Consider the following 25122-nt stretch of genomic DNA (forward strand, 5'->3'; position numbering starts at 1 on the left):
TTTGTAATTTGAAGTATAAAAATATGTGTCGCACCTCACTTGTTTATCTTAAAAATATTTGAACTTGAACATTTTATTTTATGACTAAACTACACCCTCTCAATGTGGATTCATTAACCTCTTCTCTTGAATTTTCTGCAGTTTTATTTCATTATAAGAATAATATACACAAGGCAAAACAGGATTCATAAACCATTGATCAATTCGGACACATGGAAATTGACTTAAATTGTCGATTTTGAGCATTTGGATTTGTGTGTTAATTACATCAAGGACCTGAGATTCTAATGTTTTGCTTATGGCTTTTTATATGAAAAGTGTCAATTCTAATGGCTAGAAATCGTGTCTCAGATTAATTATTATCATTAATTGTGAGGATGTGCCATTGTGTATCCCTAGAAAAAAAATCCGAATTGATCCACTCGCCCTAGTAGAGTCGGCCCTGTTGAAGTTGGGTTATGGTCGAATCTTATTTCTAAGGTCTCAATGTCATGGAATTTATAGAGAAAAATCTTTCCAAAGACTAGAGACTAAGACACACACACACACACACACACACACACAAAGACTGAAGACTTCCGATCATGATTATGGATGCCATACCTATGTTCATATTCAATTTCTATTTTATTTTATTTGGATCCGATTCGGATCCTACTAAACAAAATCATATCCAAATTATTTTTCTTTCACTTTATCTTGACCTAGAATCTGACCTAATTGAATTGCCTGATTCTTCCAATTGGGTTGGACAATTTTGTTCAACATTTTTCTTATATATTTCTTTGCTAATTGCTATATTATTTTATTTTATCATTATAATCCTTTTATTTTATAAGAATTTATGTTATATTAAAATAATAGAAAATAATATTTCGAAATACTTAAAAAATAATATAACAAACGGGAATATAGGGATGGATATCCAACTTGGATCCAACGACATCAAACCATAATCAACCCATTTTTGGGATTTACTCTCGGGGACCAAACCCGATAAATTTAGATCTAAGATCACTTTGATATAAAATTCAACACATTTTATACCCTAGGGGGTGAATAAATTCAACCCAAATTGAACCGTGATGTGAGGACCCTGAATGAAACCCTTATTTAGTGAATAATATCATTCATTGATTCGGTTTTAAAACATTTACAATTAGGAATCTAATGCAAAAAAGTAAACACACAAGAACTTAACGAAAGAGAACACAAAAGAAAACAACTTATTGATGGCATTAGGCCCTCGAATGGAGTCCTTTTTCAGGTGGTATCTCGACAAAACACATATTAGGCCAAAATTACAAGGGTGGCGTTGGGAGGCCCTAAAGAGAGTCAAACATTTTTGAAATGTATGGGTTAGTGGTTTTAGAATGAGCTGATTTTTTGTGAGGATAATCTGTATGATGAGAAGATAATCCTCACAAAAACTTGGCTCATTCTGAAACTTTTAATCTCATCAAAAGTGATTTATAAAAATCGAACGGTCCACGATTCTTCAAATTGTAGATTAGGGTTAGAAGTTTCGAACTAAACTGATTTTTGGTGAGGATGATCTCTTCACCATAGAGATGATCCTCATAAAAAATCAGTCCATTTTGAAACTTCTAACCCCTATTTTCAAAAATGTTTGGCACGATGATTGGCTCTCTTTAGGGCCTCCGAACAGTTCCTAAATTACAATATTCAACTACGCCCCAATAAATAATTTTCAATTCCCATACAAGAATTATATTAGGCCCTAATTATAACAATTACATAATCAATAATGCCTAAATAATCATTGAATCCCAGATTCCAAATAGTGACATTGAAAATTTCTATAACAATCACTCAACCAATTAAATCTTTAAAATCTCCTGTTAATTGGAAAAGAATTGAACTCAAATCCCAAAGTATGGAAATCGAAAAATTAAGCAGGAATCGGTGAACTTAAAGTTCCAAACCCGATCAGAATCGAAAATTTAAACCAATTATAAAATTGATTGGTCCTTAAAATTTAAATCAATTGGAACGTCAATCAAGCCTTAAATCTGAACTGATCAATTGAAAATTAAAGATTTTGAGTTTATTTAAATATTGAAGCATAGAAATTTAAATTCAATGAAATATAGACGTATCTTGGCCATTTTAATAGATTAAAGCATAAAAGTAATTTCAACAAACCAAATATTGTGGTTTTCTATTTTCTATTATGAATCATCACATGTCACAATAATTGATTGCCTATAATTGTTTTTGTAATGATGAAATATAGTTATTACATAATTCATAGATCTTATTGATAAATATGAAATTGAATGATAATAGTTTCATAAAATGAATAATGAATAATGAATGTTATAAGTTATCCTTGAGGGGTTGACCAGATGGAAATTTCAGATTGATAAGCGGTTAATGATTGTAGGTAGTGAGTTCGATACCTAATATGAGCATTAATTCCTCTAGAGCCATCTGCAAGGGCACACCCTCACTTTCTTGATGCGTGTGATGTGCGGGCATTGCACTATGATCTATGGATTGAGCAAAACTAAGACACAGGCCTGGTACTTGTCTAAAGGGATACCCAATTATCAAAAATAAAAATAAAAATGAATGTTATTGGTTAATTCGATATGATAGGCTTTATTAGTGAACCCAAAAGGGTGAGCCATGTATTACTTTTTGGTCGTTAATAACAAGTCATTACAACTTTTTCGTATAATGGTGCATCTTTTCATATATTAGTGGATATGATTTTGGTATTATTGGTTCTAAATGATCCACCAGTCCTCGAATTTGTCGATATATTTGAGATGTCTCATTCAACAATGAGAAAAATGAATGTGGGGTTTTAAATCTCATCCGATACATTGACTTGTCCATCAGTCTCGTCTATGCCTGATACCGAGATGACTCGGGTGATACATCACGGTATCGAACGAGTTTTGAAACCATGGTCCCACATAACTTTTTATTGGAAGAAAAACTAGTATTTGGAGTGTAATCAAGAGTCATAATTCTTAGGTCTCATTATCAAAAAAATTTCATGATTATAAGAAAAATTTCATAGATTAGGTGATTTGGGTGGCACTTATGGTTGGATTGTCCGATGCGTCCTTATCCATGTGGGCCTTACAAGCAAGAAAAACAAATTATTTTTTAAAATATCAGATCTTTTCTTCATGTGGTTTAACAAATTATTTTTTCGTAGTTCAACCATCATATCAAGGTGTTAATCAATAAAAGATATAAAAATACAATGGTGGACTCCATTCCTTTTATCTCCCATAAAGAGGGTTGGGATTTAATTTTTTTATAAAACAAAATCATATTTTTTTAATTTTATTATTTTTTCTCTTCTTTTCCTTTTCAAGAATTCTCTTTCAATTTTATTGTCTTTCCATTATTACCCTTTTAACTCCAAAGAAGATGCTTTTGCCATAGGCAAGGACAAACATTAGTAGTTGAAAAAGAATTTCCTCTTTATTTTAAATTTCACATCTTATTGATCCGACGGATGACCCAAAATATGATGACTAATGGTCTTATAAGAACAACTCGAACAAACTCTTTACACATCAGATGTTCTATCTTCAACCCCCCCCCCCCCTCACACACACACACACAAACAACAAACTTTTATTTCTACTTTGATGTGTATTATTATTTCATTAAATAATATGAACAAGTTAATATGCATTATAATTTGAGATTTCAAATCTATAACTAAGAAAAAAAAACATAATATTTAAGATTTGAAGTTAAAACTCTGCTATTTCCAAATGATATAAAAACTAGAGTAATTTTTATATTTCTCACCCAAAGAATACAGTATTAAGCTTCCACCCAAGTAAACGACAAAGCAATGTACGTAAATCGTAGTCACCAGTCATTTAGTGAAAACGAGTTTGATGGGACCTCCTCCCATATGAAAAGTTAAAAACCAAGGAAAAAAAAATATATTTTTTAATTAGATGTACCCCTCAACTTTTTTGGAATATTTGAGGTACCCTATGTTTTCAAACTATGATGTATCATGAATCTTCCCAATAAATTAATAAAATTATCTAAATGTCCCCACCTTCAACATCTAGCCAAACTTTTGTATTTGCAAAATAAATCATATTAAACTTCTTGAATAAATTTCTTTCCACTCATCATCAATCTACTTCAACTTTCAAACCTCAAAAACTACAAACTACAAACTTTAGAGAAGTGAAAGGCGATGAAATTTTAAATACAAATATCGAGGGTTTTCTATAAGGGGTTAAAGCGAAGTTGAAATGATGATCCATTTTGTTTTGATTTAACTTATATCCAAAATCGAGATCTAAATAAAACATTGGTTCTAATCTTAAGTATGAGATCCTTGAAACAAAAAATCGGCCATACAAATATATACTTGATATCGTCCATCAAATATCTAATAAGATAGGCAATTATTATTTAAAGGAAACAAAATATAATTGGTAATTCCTTGCTTGATAGAGTTTAATTTTCGTTAATGTACATTGACTTCTAGATTCCCTCGATTAATATTTAATTAGATTATTAATATTGTTATAAATAAATTAAATTTATGAATCATAGTCTTACAAGGACGTATTAATTATTTAATAGTATTGTCATTAATCTTCTAATTCACCTTATTTTATAAAAACTATAACTATTTAAATATAAATATATCATTAAATAATTATAAACTTTGTTAAAAGATGTCATGATGATACATACGAGTCAACTTAGTATACTGAGTTTTAAAATCATGAGTCCCACACATGGTTTTAAAACTCGATTTCACATGTCTTGGATGAGTTTTTCGATATATTTGAGACGTCTTGTTTAACAATGAGAAAAATGAATGTGGGGTTTAAATCTCACCCGATGCATTGACTTGTCTGTCCGTCTTGTCCATGCCTGATACTGAGACGACTCGGGACAATACGTCACGATCTTAGACGAGTTTTGAGACCATGGTCCCACATAATTTCATTAGTGGAAGAAAAACTAGATAAAAAGTCTTTGTTTTCCATATGGAAAATATATAAAAAAAGACAGAACGATCGTAGATTCATAACGACCTGATACGAATCAAATATATAAAAAAAGACAGAACGATCGTAGATTCATAACGACCTGATACGAATCTTCCACGAGTCCAGGCTCCCTACAGTCAAAGTCTTCTATTACTACTCCAATGCCTCCTCCATGACTCAGCTTCCCCCAAGTCTTCTTCTTAACTTAAGCCTTAAAAACAAGTCGGCCCAATCATCAATTAAGAACAACTAGTACTATATATCTCTCTGCTCCTCTAATTCTTCCACCAAAATTTCACAAATGGCACTTAAGGTTTTATCAGCACTAGATACAGCAAGAACCCAATATTACCACTTCAAAGCCATCATAATCGCTGGCATGGGCCTCTTTACGGACGCCTACGATCTCTTCTGCATCCCACCCGTCATGAAATTGATCGGTCGTATCTACTACGACAAGAACAACGGTGTGATGCCACCATCCGTGACTTCAATCTCGGTAGCAATAGCCCTATTAGGGACCGTAATTGGAAAACTCGTGTTCGGTCTGTTGGGTGATCGGTTCGGTCGAAGACGAATCTATGGCTTCTCACTTATGCTTATGATCTCAAGTTCTATTGGTTGTGGATTTTCGATTTGTCGAACCCATAAATGCGTTATAACAAGTCTTTGTTTCTTTCGATTCTTGCTTGGTGTTGGGATTGGAGGGGATTACCCTATTTCAGCTACGATTATGTCCGAGTTTGCTAATAAGATGACACGTGGTTCGTTTATAGCTGCGGTGTTCTCGATGCAAGGTTTGGGGATTGTAAGTAGCTCGGCTGTTACTATGTTGTTTTGTGAGACTTTCAGACATCGATCAAAAGAATCAAACCGTGGTGGTTCTACGCCCGAGGAGGCTGATTTGGTGTGGCGATTGATTTTGATGTTCGGTGCGATTCCTGCTTCTATGACGTATTATTGGCGGATGAAGATGCCAGAAACGGCAAGGTACGTACGTTTGATTCATCATCAATAATTGGTGCCGTATGATGCGGTGCTATGGGATCTGCTATAAAGTTAGTTGACCTGTATCTGTTCAGATATGATTTGAAATTCATACATAACTACCATTTGACTCTAATGTATTTTTCTAATTGAATAATATTGTGTCCCATGGACAGCTGAGATGAGAAAATATTTATAAGAGATTCTCAATTGGGACTGATCCCTAGAAAATCTAAACCAGTCAATTTTCCTTCCATCTCAGCAGTTTGTTGGATTATCCAATCTTCTTTGGATCCTAGAATAGGCCTTCTTTAATAAAAAATCATCCTTTTCACTTTTTTAAGCTCTGATTGATCTCCTTATCTCGACAATTTTCAAAAGAGTCGCAATTTTATGATGCCCCCTCTGGCATACACTCCTTGACCTGGCATGAACTAGAAACACATATCTCTTTTCCTCGGGATACACAACTACACATCCCCATAAATATGTGTTGTTGTCGAGGAAAAAATCTATGATTCTAGCACATGCCACATTAGAGCGCGTATGAGAGCGTATATCAACTGCTTCTTGTTTGATGCCTTTAATATATTTGGTGATCTTTTCATATATCTCATGTTTTTAGGGATAATGATTTGATAGGATCATATGTTTTTGATAGAATGGTTTGACTCAAGTTGACTGATAAACATAGGTATTAAGAATTTATACAGTATGGAGTTTTGAAATTCAATGGATCGGTTCAAATTTAATGTATCTTTAGTTTTAAAAGCATGTGTTAAAGTTTAGGGCTTAAGTGTGTTTGGGTAAGCATATTTTTGATTGGATCAGTCAAGGGATTGACTTTATTTTTTGTTGACTACTCAAAGAACATCATTGGATTAGTTTAGTTAAAATGGATGTGAATGTATGGGATAGTTGCTTGGGATGGGGCTTCTTAAAGTTTGTTTAGGCCCAATTCAAAAAATTAAAAATATTCCTCATAATTATCCCATCCTTGGGTGGACTTCAGAAATTTTTATCATGGGCTTACAACCCATCCATGGACCTGTTAATATGGCCCACAATGAAATTGTATAGGCCACGCTCAATGTATAGTATTTCTCCAATTTTTTTTGCAGATACACAGCTTTGGTGGAACAAAATATCCCTCAAGCGATCAAGGATATGGAGAAAGTGCTAGAAGTATCAGTGAATCAGATCACAGAAGATTTCGAAACCGTGCCAATGCCACCATCTTATGGAATAATTTCCAAGCAATTCCTTCGTTACCACGGACGTGATCTCTTTGCATGTGCTTCAACATGGTTCCTCGTCGATATTGTATTCTATAGTACCAACTTATTCCAATCTCACATTTACAAGAAACAACTCAACAAACACCCAATATCTGCATATCGGGAGGCCTTCAATATTGCCAAATTTCAAGCTATTATGGCAATTTGTGCCACAATTCCCGGATACTGGGCCACGGTGTTCTTCATCGATCGGATCGGAAGAGTCAAAATCCAAATCATGGGCTTTTTCTTCATGGCCATTTGCCTTTTCGCGATTGGAATCCCTTACTATAGTTATTGGGACAATCATACCAATACGGGCTTCTTAGTTCTCTATGGTCTCATCTTCTTCTTCTCCAATTTCGGGCCAAACACGACCACATTTATCGTGCCAGCCGAACTGTTTCCTGCTCGATTTCGGTCCACCTGTCATGGGATCTCGGGTGCGGCTGGAAAGATCGGGGCTATCATAGGATCAGTTGGTTTTCTTTGGGCTTCTCAGAAAAATGAAGATAAATACAAAGGGCATGCGATGAGAAATGCATTAGTGATTCTTGGTGGAGTTTGTGTTTTAGGGATGATTTTGACTTATTTCTTGACACGTGAAACTAAGGGAAGGTCGTTAGAGGAAAATGAGAATGATGACGAAAGTAGTGAGTTATGTTTCTTGAGATGTTTCAATGGTTCAACTCGAAGAAGGTCTCATCATGCCTCTCTCAATGCAGTTGTTGCTGCTTAAGGTTAATTAAAAGGAAGAAAGTTGACTACTCCACCACACTTATTCTTCTTTTTCTGTGTATGAATTCGTGTTTCCAGTAGTAAGTTAATATAATGTCGTTTCGTCGCAAGCCCTTGATGATATTGTAATTCTCATCATAATGCTTTCATTGCATACTAGGGCCATTACATCTCGGCTAGTTGTAAATTATATATACAAGAATAGGATTGGTGAATATTTGAGATACCATTAACTTCTTGTTCTTCAACTTTTATGATAAATTACTTTTAATTTATTTAACAAAATATATATATAAGATTAGGATCCGTATACACAGATATCTACTCATATATCTACAACATGTTTTGTCCTATGTGGGTTAAAATTTTTTGATTGAGCTGATTTTTGGTGAGGATGATCTCTATGACGAGGAGATCATCCCCACCAAAAATCAGCTAATTCTAAAATTTCTAATCCCATATTTATGAGTTGAAGAATTGTGGACCGTCTATTTTTTATAAATCACTTTTGACGAGGTTTAAAATTTAGGATTGAACTGATTTTTGGTGAGGATGATCTCCTCATCATAGAGATCATCTTAGCCACTAGGAAAAAACACGTTGTAGATATGTGTGTACTCGGAACCCAACCCATTATATATATATTATGACGGGGTATCCAGACCCGTAGACCCAATTAGTATGGCTACAAGCCACACATGCTAGGTTAGTCAGTGAGTGGCCAACGAAGGGGCTAGAACATAAGATTCTTGATTTTTCTACTCAAAGTTTTATCATCTACTAAAAAAAAATCCAATCTTGTTTAGAAAGACAAAAATATTTTGGTTAATTTTCACTTTTCTAAGAAGACTTATAAGCGTCGATGTCAAAAGTTTGAAAATGAACGGATGATTCAAATATTCACCAAAATGTTAGATGGCTATAGCTAGAATTTTAAAAAATAATAAAGGCAACTTAATTAAAGCTTTAAAATTTTGCCTTAACTGTTATTTCTTCAAAAACTTAGAAATGGGCAAAGTAGCTTTAAAGTGGCACTCTCTCCAAAATCACCAATTCACCCTACTACATGGATTTGCCAGTACTGATTATGTTTTGGTCCCTAAGTCCTTCGAACTTGTAATTCATTTAAGTTTGAAAATTAATGGGAGTATTGATGGTCATTGAAACATTCAAAACCAATTTAATTTGTAAGCTTGCCATATGTGAAATTCGGTATTTTACTTTAACTCATGCTCGTTGACCCCCACCCCCTCCCCCACCCCCAATCACAAATACACCCTGCTTTATAAAAATGAAAGAATAATGATGAATGCACGCAGTTGGTACGTGGCTGATGTGTATCTAGTCAAAATTTTCCACTTTTTAAAGTGAGTTACATTTTTAGAAGGGAAAACTACATAATAGACGATGGAGGAGGGACCTGTTTCTGAATGCACCCAGCATTTTTGGGTGGTATCTTAACCTCCATGTTTGTATTTTTCTTCTTCTTTCCTAATGTTCCTCATCTCGATAAAATGGTAATTCAAATATTTAAGATCAATATTCAAATTATCAATGATATGAATTGTTGATTGTCGAGATATCAAGATCAACATTTTTATAATCATTGATCTCGACAATTGAAGCAAAAGTTAATCTCTTATTAATGATTTGAATTGTGATTACAACAATTTGAATAATTGTGAAGAATAATTGAAAGGGAATGAAGTGTATTAAGAAGTAAAAAAGTTTAATAAGAACATATTTGGTAACATTTTTGAGGTCTGTTTTCTAGTTCAAAACTTCTGGATTCATCCAACGCCCTCCTTTGTTAGTTTAAAACTTTTGGATTTCGATTTTGAAATCTAAAATAAAACTAATGATATATATTGAAACTTTCGAGTCTGAATTTTAAAGGTGTAAAACCTTCATTCAGATTTTAGAAGTGTCACCCAACACCTATTAAGATGTTCATAAATTTTTTTTTAGGTATTTTAAAAATGATGGTTATTATTGTCACACCAGTTTTATTAATGTTTCACCAATTCAATTGATATAAGTTGTCACCAAAAGCATTGCACATGATTTGGTGTGGCGTTGCCAGAGATGGCGTGGCAATTTAGTATATTTTCCCATGAGTGGGGGCAACGAATGCCTTTTTTTTTGTGTGAAACACAAAGGTGCCGTGTATCATCTTTCTGACAATCTGACTCCATTGAAATAAACTTTTTCTTTTTCGCGGTTTATTGCCAAGAAAAACGTATTCTGTGGAGATTTCCATCGTTTGTTTACGTGCACGGTCTTTTAATAGTGTCCCTCTTCAGTCTTCCCTCTCTGTCTCTCTCTCTCATTGGTTCAGCAGAGATCATTCTGGATTCTGGAGCTTTCGAGTCGAAATAGAAGAACAGAAAATTACCGAAAAAAGACAGAGAAGGAAGGATCATGGAGAGCGCTTCGGAGCTGGTGCCCTTTCCACTGTTAATGACTCCGATCGAATCGAACTACAGAGCTTGTACGATTCCGTACAGATTCCCATCCGATAATCCTCGAAAAGCGACGCCAACCGAGGTCTCTTGGATCGATCTCTTTTTAAACTCAGTTCCATCTTTCAGGTTTGTGTTCTTGATCGATTTATAAGGTTCTCTGTTGTTAAATTAGTCTATGTTTCGTGATTTGTGTCTTTTTCTTTTTTGTCTTATGTTGTTTTGATGATTCGTGATTAATTATATATTTTTTTGGGGGTTTTGGGGCTTCAAATGGAGCATTTTGAGTCTGTAGCTTTATAAAAAATTGATCTTGGTTAGTAGCTTATGGTAATGTTGCTTCTGTTCGTTTACTGGAGCTGCATTTCTTGGCAATTTTACAGAAAACTCGGATTTGAGAAACCTAAAGTCATATCCAGTTTAGTGCAGAAACTTAGATTCTAGTATCATATATCAACCTCTTTACTCGGTTGTGGACATCTTTCATTGTTTTAGGGTTCTTGAGGATTTTAGATATTTTCTTAATTTCTGCTAATAGCTCATCACGGGAAAATCATCTGGAATAGAAAATTCAAGATCACAAAACTTGGTGTTTAGGGTCTTGACTTGGCTTTGGACAGAGTGAATGGAGGAACATGATTCGTTTTATTTTATATATTGGGATGTGTCTCATGCCTCGAAAACCAACAAAAAGTCATGAGGATTCGTGTTTGATGTTTGGGTTGGTGAGACCATAGAGAAATAAGTGGCTCCAATGATGCCCTCATCAAAATGCTATGCAAATGGTGATATTAATAGTGTGTTATGCAACTTTGTTCTGGATTCATGTTACTTTGCATATTTGATTTTGATTTAGGCAACGAGCGGAAACTGACACTACAGTTGCTGATGCTCCTGCTAAGGCTGAAAAATTTGCTCAAAGGTACCTACATAATTTTTGCATTAATGCATCATAATTTTTACCTTTGTGATAGTTCGTGTTTTAATTTTACATCTGGTAACATGACGTACTCAATATGAATCTAAAGTTTATCTTTTCACCCCAAGGAGTAAGGATAGAGAATGTGCCCTTTTACTAATGCCCTAAAATACACATTATCCATAAATTTTCTAAGTTGATCCAAAATTCAATTGATACAAGTTGAATGCCCCCTTCAACTTGATGACAATGTGTATAATTAGGTCTTATGGGAGGGTTCTCATAGGTTATCTGTCAAACTAAAATTTCCATTTCAGTGTGAGACCCATTAACAATGATGAACTATGGCTTATTTAGCTGGGTCACTTGGCAATTTATTTGTTAGCTATTGTAAATTAAATGAATTCTTATACAAGTCTCAGGCACTTCAAAATCTTACCTTTTGCTCATCATCATCAAAGCTTTAACCCAAATATTTGGGGTCACTGGAAATTCTCGTTTTTCCGTATTTATAAAAATTAAGAAAACTTCATTTTCTTGAGGGGACTTAGATTCATGCAGGAAAAATGAGATGTTCATGAAATTTGTTTCTAACAGTATATCAAATGTCTAGTTTTTCTATTCATATATGTTTTTTTTTTGTACCTTTTTATTTTCAAGTTTTTGTGATTCCTTGGTAAAAACCCAAGGGTCGTTATGATTGCTAAGAAATGCTTTCTCAAGAAAATGGGCGCTATGAATTAAATACAAAAAGATAACATTAAGAATTCATATTAAAGGATGAACATAAGAAATTGAAAACCATCTATTTTTATTCGTCCATTATGTAGAGGGGGAATAAGAGGATAGAGAAGAAAGGTGAAAATGATTGTCTTTGCGCCAATGCATGAAAATGCATTTCCCAAGGGCTGGGTGGGCAAAGTTTTTTTCCCACCAAGATTTGCGTAGATGGTGCAAAATGAATCAGTCCATGTGTAAGCCAATTGAATTGACCGTGATTGACATGGTAAGGCATGATCAATTGGGGGGGGGGGGGGTGGATGACTTAGGTTTGGAGGCACGATCGTCTATTCAACGCTTTTTATCTAAAACATACATTTAATTGTGGGTCATCGGATGTGAGGGTTATTATTATTATTATTTTTCATAGGTAAAGGATTATTGGTTAGCAAGGTGAAGGTGGTTTCAAGGTGGTTTGAACCTAGGATGTGGGAACACCACTCCACACGTCTTACCAACTTAGCTAAGTTGGCACTTAACCATTTTCTCCCTTTTCCTTCATCATCATCTAAGTCTTACCTAAGATACTTGAGGTCAACTATTTTATGGTATTACCATATCACCTAGTCATTACAAGGTAAATCACTAGTAACTATTTGCAAACTTCAAAAAAGGAAAAAAGAAAAAAAGAAAAAAAGAAAAAAAGAGAAAAAGAAAAAAGAAGAAGCAAATATGCAAATCAGACTTGACCAGAAAAAATCCCAGAAAAGAACATAATGCCTGTTGAACAATACACATAAAGACAATACATCCAGTCATCTGTATACACCATTATTGGGCTTCCTTCAAGCATTCTAGAAATGGCTCCATGACCACTGTCATTCACCTCCAGAGACCCATTGGTATTCATCAAAATGATATCAATATAAGGTGGAATCCAAGAGTAAGACTTTGGTTATATATCATGGAATTGGTAACCAAGGCTCATACGCGGGTTCCATGCAAGCTTGTATCCTGTAATCATGCCTGATCAACTAAAGTGGAGAGTTTAGTATCAAATCTTCTGATTATATTGTGCTTATGTGTGTAATGTCTGGGAAGGTACACAGAGTTATTGGAGGACTTAAAGAAAGATCCTGAAAGTCATGGTGGGCCTCCTGATTGCATTGTAAGTCGACTTGCATAAGAAACCATCCTTCCTACTTTCTTCTTTATCTCCCTACTGTTTGCACATGGTGATCACTTCTTTGTTTAGTATTTCAGAGCATTTTATGATGCAGATACTGAAAATTTTGTTTTTTCTTGGATAATTCTAGCTTCTTTGTCGGCTCCGTGAGCAAGTCCTTAGAGAATTAGGATTCAAAGATATATTCAAGAAAGTCAAGGCAAGTTTCAGTCTTCATTTATGGATTTTAAATCTCTTGTGTACCAACAACGTCCAGTTTTTATTTCTCTATTTCTGATCAAGAGTCATTTTTATTTATTTTGCATTAAAATGCACTAGGATGAAGAGAATGCTAAAGCTATATCACTATTTGGAGATGTGGTTCGGCTAAATGATGCCATTGAAGATGGCAGCAAGCGTGTTGAGAATTTGGTTAGGGGAATATTTGCGGGGAACATATTTGATTTGGGTTCTGCACAGGTAAACCAAGTCCTTATTGCCAACTATATGAAAATCTACGGATATTCATTACATTTCTTGTTATGTTGACATCTGGACATTAACACGGCAAGAAAATCAAGTCACCTTGTCAATAAGGTTTCCCATTATGGATAGTATTAATATTCTAGGGAACTTTCCTGATGATTTGCTAGCTCAACTATCTGCTAATTGACATTATGTTTATTATTAAAAATTGCATTACGATATGGAAAAATTAAATATCAAAATAGAAATAAGGTGAACCACTCTGTATATTGAAATCATGCAATGTTGAATATTTAAATCTTAAAACTAAATCTTACCACACCATGGTGCGGTCAGATTATGAGCACCCTTCATGTGAAGTGTGTTCTTTCCCCTTTGAACAGTTGCTTCTCTTGCTTATCTAAAATGAAAAAAAGAAACACGAAACAATTGCTTCTCTTCATGACTTGTATGCATCATACAACACTACATACTTAAAGGCAATGCCTTGAAGCTTTGGTCCAAGATTGTGTTCTGGATCTCAGTGATGTGAGACATTTGGCAAGTGAATCTGCTAATTCTTCCTTTTCGAACACATGCAAAGTAAGTTCATAATTGTCAGCACTATGAAAGTTCTATGCTTTGTAATTTTGGGATCTAGCATTCTTATCTTATTGTAGAATCTCACAGTTGTATGACTTAACATTTAGACAATTTTTCTTTCCTAGTAGGATTTACTTTACATTTCCATTTCTTGAAGCTTGCTGAGGTTTTTGCGAAGGATGGAATGTCTTTTCTGGCCAGTTGTCAGAATCTTCTTCCTCGACCTTGGGTTATTGATGACTTGGACACTTTTAATTTGAAAATGAGTAGGAAATCTTGGAAAAAGGTAAGTACTATTTGCTTTAATTTTAACTAATATAATACTTTTTACCTTCTTGCAGAGTTTGTATATATTTAAAAGATCTTATATCTTGTTTTTTTAATTGGCGTGCAGTCACTATCACAAAATTCAGTATTTTTTTTGAAATTTCGAAACACTTCTCAATATAAGGGACCAGCCGATTAAATAGGAGTATCAATGAATTAATCAGTGATTTTCCGATTAACCCCCAGTTTCTTCAACCTTCAAATGTCAAGCACAAGATGGGGTTTTTAGGGAGGTTGCAGTTGACGGGTTTTGTGTAGAAACCCAAAAACATAATCTATATAATAAAACAGGATGGTTGTCGCCCCTCCTTTATCTCAATCTTTATACCCCATAAAAAGTATCTCGAAGAAAAGTTTTACCTTTTCTCTTTTCCCTTTTTCAAGAATACCCCCAACTTTATTATGTTTCATCTTTCCTTTTCTAATAATACCCATTCAACTATATTTTCTTTCCTCTTCTCCCATTTTCCAGTAATACCCGTCCAACTTTATTTTCTTTCCTCTTTTACCCTCTTAATCTCAAAGAGGATGGCCATGTTGTAGGGGCATGGGCAAACTAGTTTGTATAATCCCTGAAAATTTCCTAGATTTATGTGAATTAAATCAAACTGACCCCCTGCTGAATCCAAACTTGGTTACTATGACATGCACCAATCATTTCATTTGTTTATTATGACAGGCTGTCATTTTTGTCGACAATTCCGGTGCAGATATCATCTTGGGTATTTTGCCCTTTGCAAGAGAGTTGCTTCGACGTGGTACACAGGTTTGCAATTTATGATAGCTAATTTTCTACAAGAAACCTGAACGTCTAATTCTGAGACAACAAGTTTTGCTTCTGTTAGGGGATTTTGAAGCTTCTTCTAATGTAATACTTTAATACTATTAAAAAAAAGAATTTACAAAAACATCCATGTGAACAATGTAGCATGTTTTACACCTTGCTGTGTGTTTTTTCTCATAATATTAATGTATGAAAAACTACCCTGTTTCTAATAATAAAGATGATCCGATATTTTAGTTGTGCCCCACATTCATTCTGCTCTTCTATTTTTGTGAGTGATCACACAAGAAAGGCCACCCTCAACTTTAAAAGTGCCACTGAAGAATTTATGAAAGCTTTCAACCACATTGTTTGGATGGAGCTTTCATTGATAGATATTGATTATTTAGTTAAGAATTTCAAGATTTTTAATTAATTTTTAGTGTTTTTATTTGATCATTTCTGGAGGTCTTGTCTTTGTAGTGTTTTAGGTGGTAGTCTATACTCTTCTATTTTTAGGAGGCAGATTCTAATGCATCTTTTTCAGTCATTAACCTCAACTGTCTAGATCCCTTTTTGTTTGAAAAGAGGGAAGTTTAAAATTAGGGAGTATTCCTCTCCATGTAGGCTATAACACAATGTATATGGTAATTAGAGGGAAGAAGAATTGCTGTAAGGGAAGTACACTACAAAAGAGGAAGAAAATTTTGAAAATCAAAATAGCAAACAAGGAAACAATTGACAATGATTAAGGCCCAAGGAGAAAAAAAATCCCCCATGCTCTTCCACATCTTTAAAGCTTCAAAATTGCAATGAAAATTGGTTGTCCTACTATGCATGACCTATCGACCTATGAAACAAAGACATGGGCATGTGTGTTGGTTTTTGACACCAAATACAAAACTTAGATATACTGACCCCGACAAACTTGATATCACGACTTGTCTATATTTCTACTTCTAAATACTATAGTAAACATGCAAAGTATGAAGAACTAGTTTAAATAAGCTGATATATGTTGAAAATCATATTAAAATATATAAATAGTAGCTAGAAACAAAATATTCATTACCATTTGTTTCTGGTTAAACTGGTATCTATTGACACCCTTATCCGCAAGTTGTTGCCTACTCCTTTCATCTCCATGCAACATGTGATCTTGCCTGACTAGGTGGAGATACTATTGGAGATAGGATGGGCATAACAAGCAATGGAAAAAGATTACCGACATGTCAAATATAGGGTTTCCATAGGTGGAATTGGACCCATGTTCAGACTATGATGCTCATGTTACAAGTGAGCTTTTGCTAATTACAATTATAAAAAAAGATTATGCCAATTACCATTTGTTTATATATTCAGGGTTGATGCAGGTTGTTTTGGCAGCCAATGATTTGCCTTCTATTAATGACGTGACATATCCCGAGCTAATAGAGATTATTTCAAAGGTGGCAGAATTTTTTTTTTTTTTCTTAATTTTCTTTTACAATTATTATGTAGTAGTTTATCCTTACGTTTCCAGTGGATGTTTCAGTTGAAGGATGAAAATGGGCAGCTCATGGGTGTTGATACTTCCAATCTTCTGATCGCTAATTCTGGTAACGATTTGCCGGTAAGAAAATGGCATCACTGTTCTGAGTCATCACTATGTAGGTGGTGGTCTCTTTGAACCCGTGATAGTTATATATTCCTGTGCTAATGGATCTCCGTTTCCTTTTCAAATCAACTTGTCTACAGGTCATCGACCTTTCAAGAGTGTCACAAGAGCTTGCATATCTGGCAAGTGATGCCGAACTAGTTGTTGTGGAAGGAATGGTAAGTTAATTATCCTACTGATTGGTATAGGTAGAAATATTAACTGTATTTGACTGGTGATGCTACGGGGTTTGTTTTATGCAAATTCATCTTCAGAAATGTGAGTCAGAATTGAATCAGCCAGGCACCAAAGGTAGAATGAAGTGATAGGTTGGTACTTATTAAGTAGTTTTTGAAAGTAAATTGTCTGAAATTACAAAAAGAGATACTGAAGAACATAAAGCTTCAGTAAGTTTAGAAATTTTTGAAATATCTTGTGAGCATTTAATATATAATGATATTTCTTGGTTTCGGATTAGCTAAGTGACAATTAGGCTCAAGTTCTGTCTTTAGCACATTTGTTAGATTTGCATGTTTCAACTCTTCCTTTAGCACATTGGCTAGTTTAGAGCAGAAAAAAAAATTACTGTGAAAACGGAATTTTTATCAAATCCTCAAATAAATATTTTTTATTTGATTAATTTCCCATTTCAATGTTTACTTGGACAATTTTATCAATTCAGGCTAAGATCTAAAAATTGGAAATGGCATCCAAGGCACCTCAGCTCTGTGGATGAACCTAGTTGAACTAACTAATTCAATGTTAAATTGTTTGAAATTTCCCAAATGTTCAAATCCCATCTTTGTTTTTTTTTCTTCTTGCAGGGTCGAGGAATTGAGACAAATCTGTATGCTCAATTTAAATGTGATTCCCTCAAGATTGGAATGGTAATTGCTTTAAATAGTCGACTCCCATTTTTTATTGTTATTTTCTTTTCTACTTTTATTAAAAAAATATGTACATTTTAGTTAATTTAATGTTTTAATTTTATTGTTGTTTTTTCTTGGTTACCTCTTCTCTTTACAGGTGAAGCATCCAGAGGTTGCCCAGTTCTTGGGAGGGAGGCTCTATGATTGCGTCTTCAAATACAATGAAGTTTTGAATGGTTGAGGCACCTTCTTGTCCGTAATTATTTTTATCTCATTTATTTCACATATAAGCATCATCTGCACTGTAATATTTTTGCTTGATCTTTTCATTTAAACCCTGAAACATGAGCATCATCAGAAGTCTTTGCTCCTTGTAATAAAGGATAATGGAGCACTTTCTTGGCAACAATATTGTTGCCTTGCGGGGCTTCATTTTGTTACACCTAAAAAAAATTCCGGAAAACTTTTCAGCAAAATGTTACATGAAGAGCATAGTTTTTTATAGGCTCTTGAAGACTTGTCAGAGAACGAAAATAGAAATTTTTGGTCTGTTTGTTTGCATGGAAAATCATTTTACATGAAATTTGAAATCCATGGGAAAATGAATAAAGTTAAGAAAATTAAATTCCATTGTTTGATTGCAACGTGATCAACAACAGGGAAAAAAAATTGGAGAGAGAGAGAGAGAGAGAGAAAGCAGTGGTGATGAGGCGATGGGGAGGGTGGCTGTGGTGGTAGTTATGAAGGGGAAGAAGATGATGAATAAGGATGAGAGGGGAGATTAAGGGGTTTTTTTTTGGATGGATATTGCGGTGGATTTCATTTGAGTTTTTTTTTTTTTTTTTTTTTTAATGAAGTTGGAAATTCATTTTTCATTGACAACTAATCAAAACACATGAAAAATGTGATTTTCCATGAAAAATAAGATTCTACCCTATTTTTCTGTGCAATCAAAAAGACTCTTTAGGATAGTTTTTATGTTGTCCCCAAAACTTCAGATGATACTTTTCATCGAGAAATTGTTGTAAGAGAAGTTTTCTCTTTAACATTTAATAATTTTTTCTTTCCGACAGCACGAGTCACTGAATTCATTAAAATCAGGCTTACCAATCAAAAAGAAAATTATAAATTTTTCTTAGACCTATATGGCCTATCAAGAGATGGACTAGTGGTTCATGCGGTCAAAATGGGTCCACCAAGAGGAGGGTCAAAGGCGCATTGAGATCAATGGACCGAGAAAGTGTTACATGATATCTTAAGGTGGTAGCATTAATATTTTTTTAGGCCACATGTTCACCAAATTTGGACTTTCCTTTGCTTAAAAGTTCTGTTTTTTCTTTTTCTTTTTTAAATATTTCACAATGATGTCTTTCGCTGAGTTGATTTTGGTTAAAAAAAATATTGTCCACAGGTGAATCTGTATAGTGCTGTCTATTATTGTATGTGTTTATTTAATTATCAAATCATATTTATTAAAGTGATGATTTCTTATAATGTCTTTAGAAACTTGAGATAATGATGTATCCTCATCTATTTTCCTGTTAACAGAGTTCATATGTTTTTATTTAGTTTTATTATTTTTTATGTATACTAAGTCAATATTAATAAGTAACTTAAGCAGCAGCTTTGGTTTCAAATCTTGTTGGAGACTTGTCTGAGTCATCTTGATCTTGTTCACTAACGAGATGGATTTAAAGGGTGTTTTCAAATGATGACATTTTGGAAATTTTAGCCGAGTCAGTAAAACTTGGTCGACTCAACCATGATTTTGTAATTTTATTAAAATAGTTGTTTTTTTATGATTTAAATAAACAAATCTTGTGACTAATGATTTTATATTGAATAAAGCTGAAGTGACTTCAGGCTAGAATCTCATATCGCACTTCTTGACGTGAAAGTGTATGGGAACCATAGATGCTTTTCATCGAGATACAAGTGAAAAAACATCTATGGTTCCTATCCACTTTCATGTCAAAAAGTGCGATATGAAGTCACTGCAGATCAACTCTTTTATATTCTACCTTATTTTATAATTATAATTATAAAATATGTAAATGTATTCTGATAAATAAATGTAAATCGAGGTAAATGGTTTATCTCATCCACAAGTGAGACTCAGACATCAAACCATGGCAACACCAGCCATCTCCTGGTTAATTTCTTAATGATGAATGTGGGAGGTCATCATTTGAAAACTCAATAAAAATATATAAAATTTATTTTTTTATAAAAGTGGTTTTAATATTTCAAGAAGATACTAATATTTATTTATTTATTTTTTCCACCAAAAAGCTCTAAATATAGCATTATGAGTCGATGGAGTTTCTGATCCAACTTGCTATATTTTCTAGCTGACAAATTTGGTTCCAGCGGCTGAGTCACTTGAAAATCCAATCGACTAGAAGAGTCTACTCTGATAAATGTCGAGTAGACTTGATGAGTTTTCAGCTCAGTAACCAATCCAATAAGATAGATGACTTCAACTCTATACGTAAAAATTATATGAATGGTATCTAATGTGAAGTTATGGCTTTTCAGTAGTTTTATTCAAAGAAGAAGATCTGAGATTACATCACAATTAAAGAGGAAAAAAACAACAAAACAAAGTAAGGGATTACAAAGCAATAATAAACTTGTGCACATCATTTCTTCTTGGTAGGATAAGAAACCAATTTATTAATTCCACACAACCCTTCATGTTTTCCAGTGTTCCTCTTCATCCTTATGTATCCTTTCTCTCCCCATTTAGGTCCCCACGAGTTCTTCACAATTATGTAATCCAAGTTCTTTGATGATCCATATCCAACAGCAGCAACTCCATGATCTAGATCCGTTCCACAATTCCCATTGAAAATGCCCTGAAGAAACCAATTAAGATGACTTAGTCAATATTATTTAGAATTACGTACGTTTTTGTTTACAAAAGAAATTGAGAAAGGAGAAAAGCTTTCGTACCCCACTGTAAAATTGGAAATCTCTACTAGAGGCCTCAATAGCAACACTAAGAGGTTGGTGGGAGAGTGCTTTCAAGAGGCTTGCCTCATCGTTCACTGGCACGTCTTCGTAACCACTAATGGTCACCACTTCTGATTTCTCCTGCACCACCCAAAAAATATAGAAAAAAAATGTTAATTACTATTGTGCACAAGTGTCTTGTATTCAGTTTGTGACTGAGATCCCAATACACAAATTGTTGTGGCCTGAATTTTTTCTGGGGATTCAATCAGAAATCGTTGTGTATGGAAGGTATCTATATATATATATGTAATATAAATTCATAAATTGTATTTTACTGCTGTTTGACTTTGCTAGGAATGGAATGCAATGGACTCACCCTTTTCATCTCACATGTCCCTTCCTCCATGAGATATGGGTAGTCATCCTCTTTGTGGAGTCCTCCATTAGAGATGATGTAGGAAAATGCGTAATCCATCAGACCTCCATTACACCCACTGTTGTACGTAGTATCGCAATCGATCAACTCCTGCTCCGACAGAGAAGTTAGATTTCCTGTAACTATCTGATTAATTCCCTCTACAGCTGCTACCGTCGAAAATGCCCAGCAACTCCCTGCAAGTAGACCAAAAACAAAGGCCTATAATTCCCAACTAGAAAGAGAGAGAGACAGAGAGAGAGTAATTTAGTTACTACTTACCACATCCACCTTGGTTCTTCACATTAGTGACAGCTCCTTTCTTTCTCCAATCAACAGACTTGGGCAAATCAGTAACATCTTTATAGCTAAACTCTTTAGATGATTCTGATATCTTCTTTGAAAACTCATTAGATTTCAACCCAAGATACTTCTCCTTGAACTCATCATGGCTCAAGTCTGCAAACTCATTCAATCCAAGCCAATAGCTAGTTACCTTCTTGTTAGTCTCATCTATGTGTTCCAAATTGTCCTTAAACAACTCGAACCTATGCAACTTCTCTTCAAGGCTTTTATACGATTTTCCATGTTTTGACATCCATGATTCAAAGAGATCGATGAGTTTACCAACGGACTTCAGATCGTCTGGTGAATATCCTACGATTGAAAAATCTCGAGCAATTGCGGAGCAGATGAGGAGTGACAAGGAGAGGGAGAGAAGAAAGAGCTTAGAGAATGAGGAGAATGTCATCCTTGCTGATTCAAGTTCTTCAACAAATGGAAGAGTAGATGAGGGATGAACAAAGAGAAGGGACATGAGTAGTTATATATAGGTTTTAATTCATGTATATGTTGCTTTAAGGGAAGTAGTTGAATTGTTTTATGATATTAGAATACTGAATCTTTAAGCTTGGTTCTTTTCAGATGCTTTAAATCCAAGCATGCATTTTTTTTTTTTTAAATATCTTATAGGATATCTCCAAAGAGACCGAACATGCTGTTTCTTGGTAAACATACATACGTATAATTTGACTGGACTCGATTGGATTTCAAGGTTACTCGGCCACAAAATTTGCCGGAAACAAATCGCTGAGTCAACTTGGAAGCTCGGTCGAGTCAGACCGAAAATTTACCAAGTTGGGGCAGAAACTCTATTTCCAAGACCCTTGAATTTTTCTCAAAAAAATCCCTCAAAATCAAGGATTTTTCTGGCTGACAACTTCAAGCTATTTATATATTCAATCTCATCTTCAATCCATTTTCTTCAATATCTTTAAGAAAATCCTTGATTTATCTACCTATAAATCCACCATCTTCAAGCTCTTAAATCTATTCAAATTCATCTTCTATTCATCGAGCTTTTAATCATATTCTAATATAAAAGAAATACCTTAAAAGAATGCAAATTTCATGCCACTCATACAATGGAAAGGACCTCATATGCTCAATCACAATCCCAACTAGGTAATTGTGAAATCCAATGGTAGGATAAATCTTATAGATACTTATTCTCAATATAAAATCTCTTATCCTAATTGTTGGATTTCATATTACGTGGTTGGGATTGTGAGTGAACATATGAGTTCTTTTCCACGAGTATATATATATATTCTTAAAAGAAAACAGAAAAATTTAGGAGACTGACAAATCGAATGGTCTTCTTCCTGGGCTCAAAATGTTCAAAATCTTTCATATCATGAATGCTTCTAAATTGTTGAACACTATCAGACAGGTTTACAAAAACAAAAAATTATTTACAATAAATAGTCATCTACCAATAATACTCTGCCAAATCTGAATGCCTCTACATTAACGATAAACAAAAATTGGTAATTGGATGAGATTTATAAGATTCAACATGCTTTTATTAACTTTTATACAAAATTGAAAAATAGAATCCTCCTCACAAAGATACCAAACTGCTAACAATATTACTGATCCAATTAAATTCAAAATAAACAAGACATGCACAATTAAATTTACAAGAGACTGCCACATGGAATATTTTGGCCCAACAAAAGTCTTGCAATTTGATGATGTCATCTGATCATACTGGTACTAAGACATTCGGATCCAATAATTAAGATACCCAATAATATTAGCTCGTTTGGGTTAGACCTGATCCAAACCAAACTAAACTTCTTTTTTTATATCTGTAATCCAAACCAAACTATTACCATTCGCATCCGTTTGTGCAACCTTAGGGACTTAAAAGTTTATTTGCACTATTACCATTGGCTTATAGATTCCTAATAGGAAAAATTACTTAATAGACCTTACGGTAAGGACATTTTTCAAAATGGACCCTCAATTTTTGGATGGTATCTTAACAAACAGATTGTAAAAATCTTTCTGTCTTAATGCCCATCACCACAATAAAATAACGAACTCAAATCGTCCATCTCGATTCTCGACGATTCATGCTCTCAACATTTTATGTCACTACTACTGATAATAGGGGTATTTGAAAGAAAGGCACCCTAAGGACACAGGATAAGATGCATTTTAAACATTTTGGATTTTGAAAGAAGCATTGGAGAGTGCTTTTGATAAGATTTTTTTGGACAATGACTACAAAGACCTAATTTTTGACCAAGTCTGTATCAAAAAGTCCTTTCTAAAAAATTATTGACTCTTTAGTACCTAGCTAATTTTTCAAATATAGTCTAAAAAGGATGTTTGAAACAAAAATACCATAATTACTCTTTCAATGATTTTTGAAGCTTAAAGAAACATATTTATTTGAGAATATTTCAGCTACTCCTATGTTTTATAACTAATGACATGTCCCTTAATTATGGTCATCTCTTATAGATCAATTTTAAGAAAAAAAAACTTGTTTCTCTTAACAAAACTAGTAATATTTAAATCACTTAGATGATGATGACTACAGCAATGATGATGATGGAGATGAGTATGATCATCATCAAACTGATTTGGTCTATATTTAGATTTATTAAAATATATAAATAATTTTAAAACTCGATTTGAATGTTCGTCGAATTAATTCAACTCAAATATTAGCAAGTCGACACAAATGAGTCAAACAAAATTATATTGAATTTAGCTTTTAATAAATAAAATTTTATATTTATTTTTCATAGAAATATTAATAACTAAATAAATTGGTCAAGTTTTTTAGTTTGACTCCCTATATTTTTAGATCAAATACTTTGTAAAATTGTTAAAAGGGTATTTTTCTTTAAAAAATCTTCAAAAGATCCTTAATAGACTAATATTTTATTAAGTGGGATTTAAATGGTCCGTATTCTTTACTAAGGGACTATTCGGTACATATTTTCAATAAAGAGTCATTCCCCCCCCCCCCCCCCCCCTGCTTTTTTTTTTTTTTTCCTTTTTCTTGAGAGCATTTTAGGTTATAAAATGAGTTTTTAATGCATCTTAACGCGTGCCATTAGGGCACAAGTTAACTTGGAACATATCCTTTAGAGCCCGTTTTTCTTGAAGCTCTTTGTAGCCATTATTAACAGTTGTGCCACATCATCAAGGTGTTTACATCCAATCATTTGAATTTTGGAGTTCAGTCCATTTTCAAATGCTTGATTATTTTTATAATAATTTTTTTTTTTCAATTCTTATCTAAACGACGAGTACAAAAGAATTGAGTTATTATTTTTCTTCATTGTGATGTTCTATGGAGGGTAGAACAAAAGCTAGAAGTAAAATGGGCTACAAAGGTCCGCTCACCAAGTTTAACAACACCCAAAAAGAGTCCCTCTGTTAGGGTTTTTTAAGTAATACCTATAAAAAAAAAGTAATTTTTCCTTCTTAATATAAAT

The 25122-nt window shown here is 33.8% G+C and overlaps 3 protein-coding genes across 3 annotated transcripts; 2 read left to right on the forward strand and 1 right to left on the reverse strand.

The window, feature by feature from the left end:
- Positions 1 to 5114: 5114 nt before the first annotated feature.
- LOC147407734 (putative inorganic phosphate transporter 1-9) lies at positions 5115 to 8227 on the forward strand. Its single transcript, XM_086436455.1, has 2 exons — positions 5115 to 6008; positions 7127 to 8227. The coding sequence occupies exons 1-2, from the start codon at positions 5320 to 5322 to the stop codon at positions 8019 to 8021; spliced, it is 1584 nt and encodes a 527-aa protein (XP_086292581.1). The 5' UTR covers positions 5115 to 5319; the 3' UTR covers positions 8022 to 8227.
- A 1950-nt stretch (positions 8228 to 10177) lies between these two features.
- LOC147407735 (damage-control phosphatase At2g17340-like) lies at positions 10178 to 18498 on the forward strand. Its single transcript, XM_086436456.1, has 12 exons — positions 10178 to 10611; positions 11339 to 11404; positions 13223 to 13289; positions 13438 to 13506; positions 13626 to 13766; positions 14512 to 14640; positions 15361 to 15447; positions 16818 to 16892; positions 16979 to 17056; positions 17182 to 17259; positions 17905 to 17967; positions 18107 to 18498. Exons 1-12 carry the CDS (start codon positions 10442 to 10444, stop codon positions 18188 to 18190), a joined length of 1107 nt encoding a protein of 368 aa, XP_086292582.1. The 5' UTR covers positions 10178 to 10441; the 3' UTR covers positions 18191 to 18498.
- Positions 18499 to 20463: 1965 nt separating this feature from the next.
- LOC147407736 (cysteine protease XCP1-like) lies at positions 20464 to 22102 on the reverse strand. Its single transcript, XM_086436458.1, has 4 exons — positions 21605 to 22102; positions 21284 to 21519; positions 20905 to 21045; positions 20464 to 20807 (listed from the first exon to the last, which is right to left on the reverse strand). Exons 1-4 carry the CDS (start codon positions 22071 to 22073, stop codon positions 20592 to 20594), a joined length of 1062 nt encoding a protein of 353 aa, XP_086292584.1. The 5' UTR covers positions 22074 to 22102; the 3' UTR covers positions 20464 to 20591.
- Between the last annotated feature and the right edge of the window lie 3020 nt (positions 22103 to 25122).

This window comes from Akebia trifoliata, chromosome 3 (assembly GCF_017979445.1).
Source record: "Akebia trifoliata isolate Shusen 1 chromosome 3, ASM1797944v1, whole genome shotgun sequence".
In the NCBI taxonomy this organism is placed as follows: Eukaryota; Viridiplantae; Streptophyta; class Magnoliopsida; order Ranunculales; family Lardizabalaceae; genus Akebia; species Akebia trifoliata.

Bases quoted from the DNA above. Each gene is read 5' to 3' on its own strand.
- LOC147407734 (XM_086436455.1), top strand. From the start codon at position 5,320: ATGGCACTTAAGGTTTTATCAGCACTAGATACAGCAAGAACCCAATAT. The intron at 6,009-7,126 runs GTACGTACGTTT...TTTTTTTTGCAG, and splicing joins AAGATGCCAGAAACGGCAAG to ATACACAGCTTTGGTGGAAC.
- LOC147407735 (XM_086436456.1), top strand. From the start codon at position 10,442: ATGGAGAGCGCTTCGGAGCTGGTGCCCTTTCCACTGTTAATGACTCCG. The intron at 14,641-15,360 runs GTAAGTACTATT...TTATTATGACAG, and splicing joins GTAGGAAATCTTGGAAAAAG to GCTGTCATTTTTGTCGACAA. The intron at 17,057-17,181 runs GTAAGAAAATGG...ACTTGTCTACAG, and splicing joins ATTCTGGTAACGATTTGCCG to GTCATCGACCTTTCAAGAGT.
- LOC147407736 (XM_086436458.1), bottom strand. From the start codon at position 22,073: ATGACATTCTCCTCATTCTCTAAGCTCTTTCTTCTCTCCCTCTCCTTG. The intron at 21,046-21,283 runs GTGAGTCCATTG...TGGGTGGTGCAG, and splicing joins GGACATGTGAGATGAAAAGG to GAGAAATCAGAAGTGGTGAC. The intron at 20,808-20,904 runs GTACGAAAGCTT...TGGTTTCTTCAG, and splicing joins ATTTCCAATTTTACAGTGGG to GGCATTTTCAATGGGAATTG.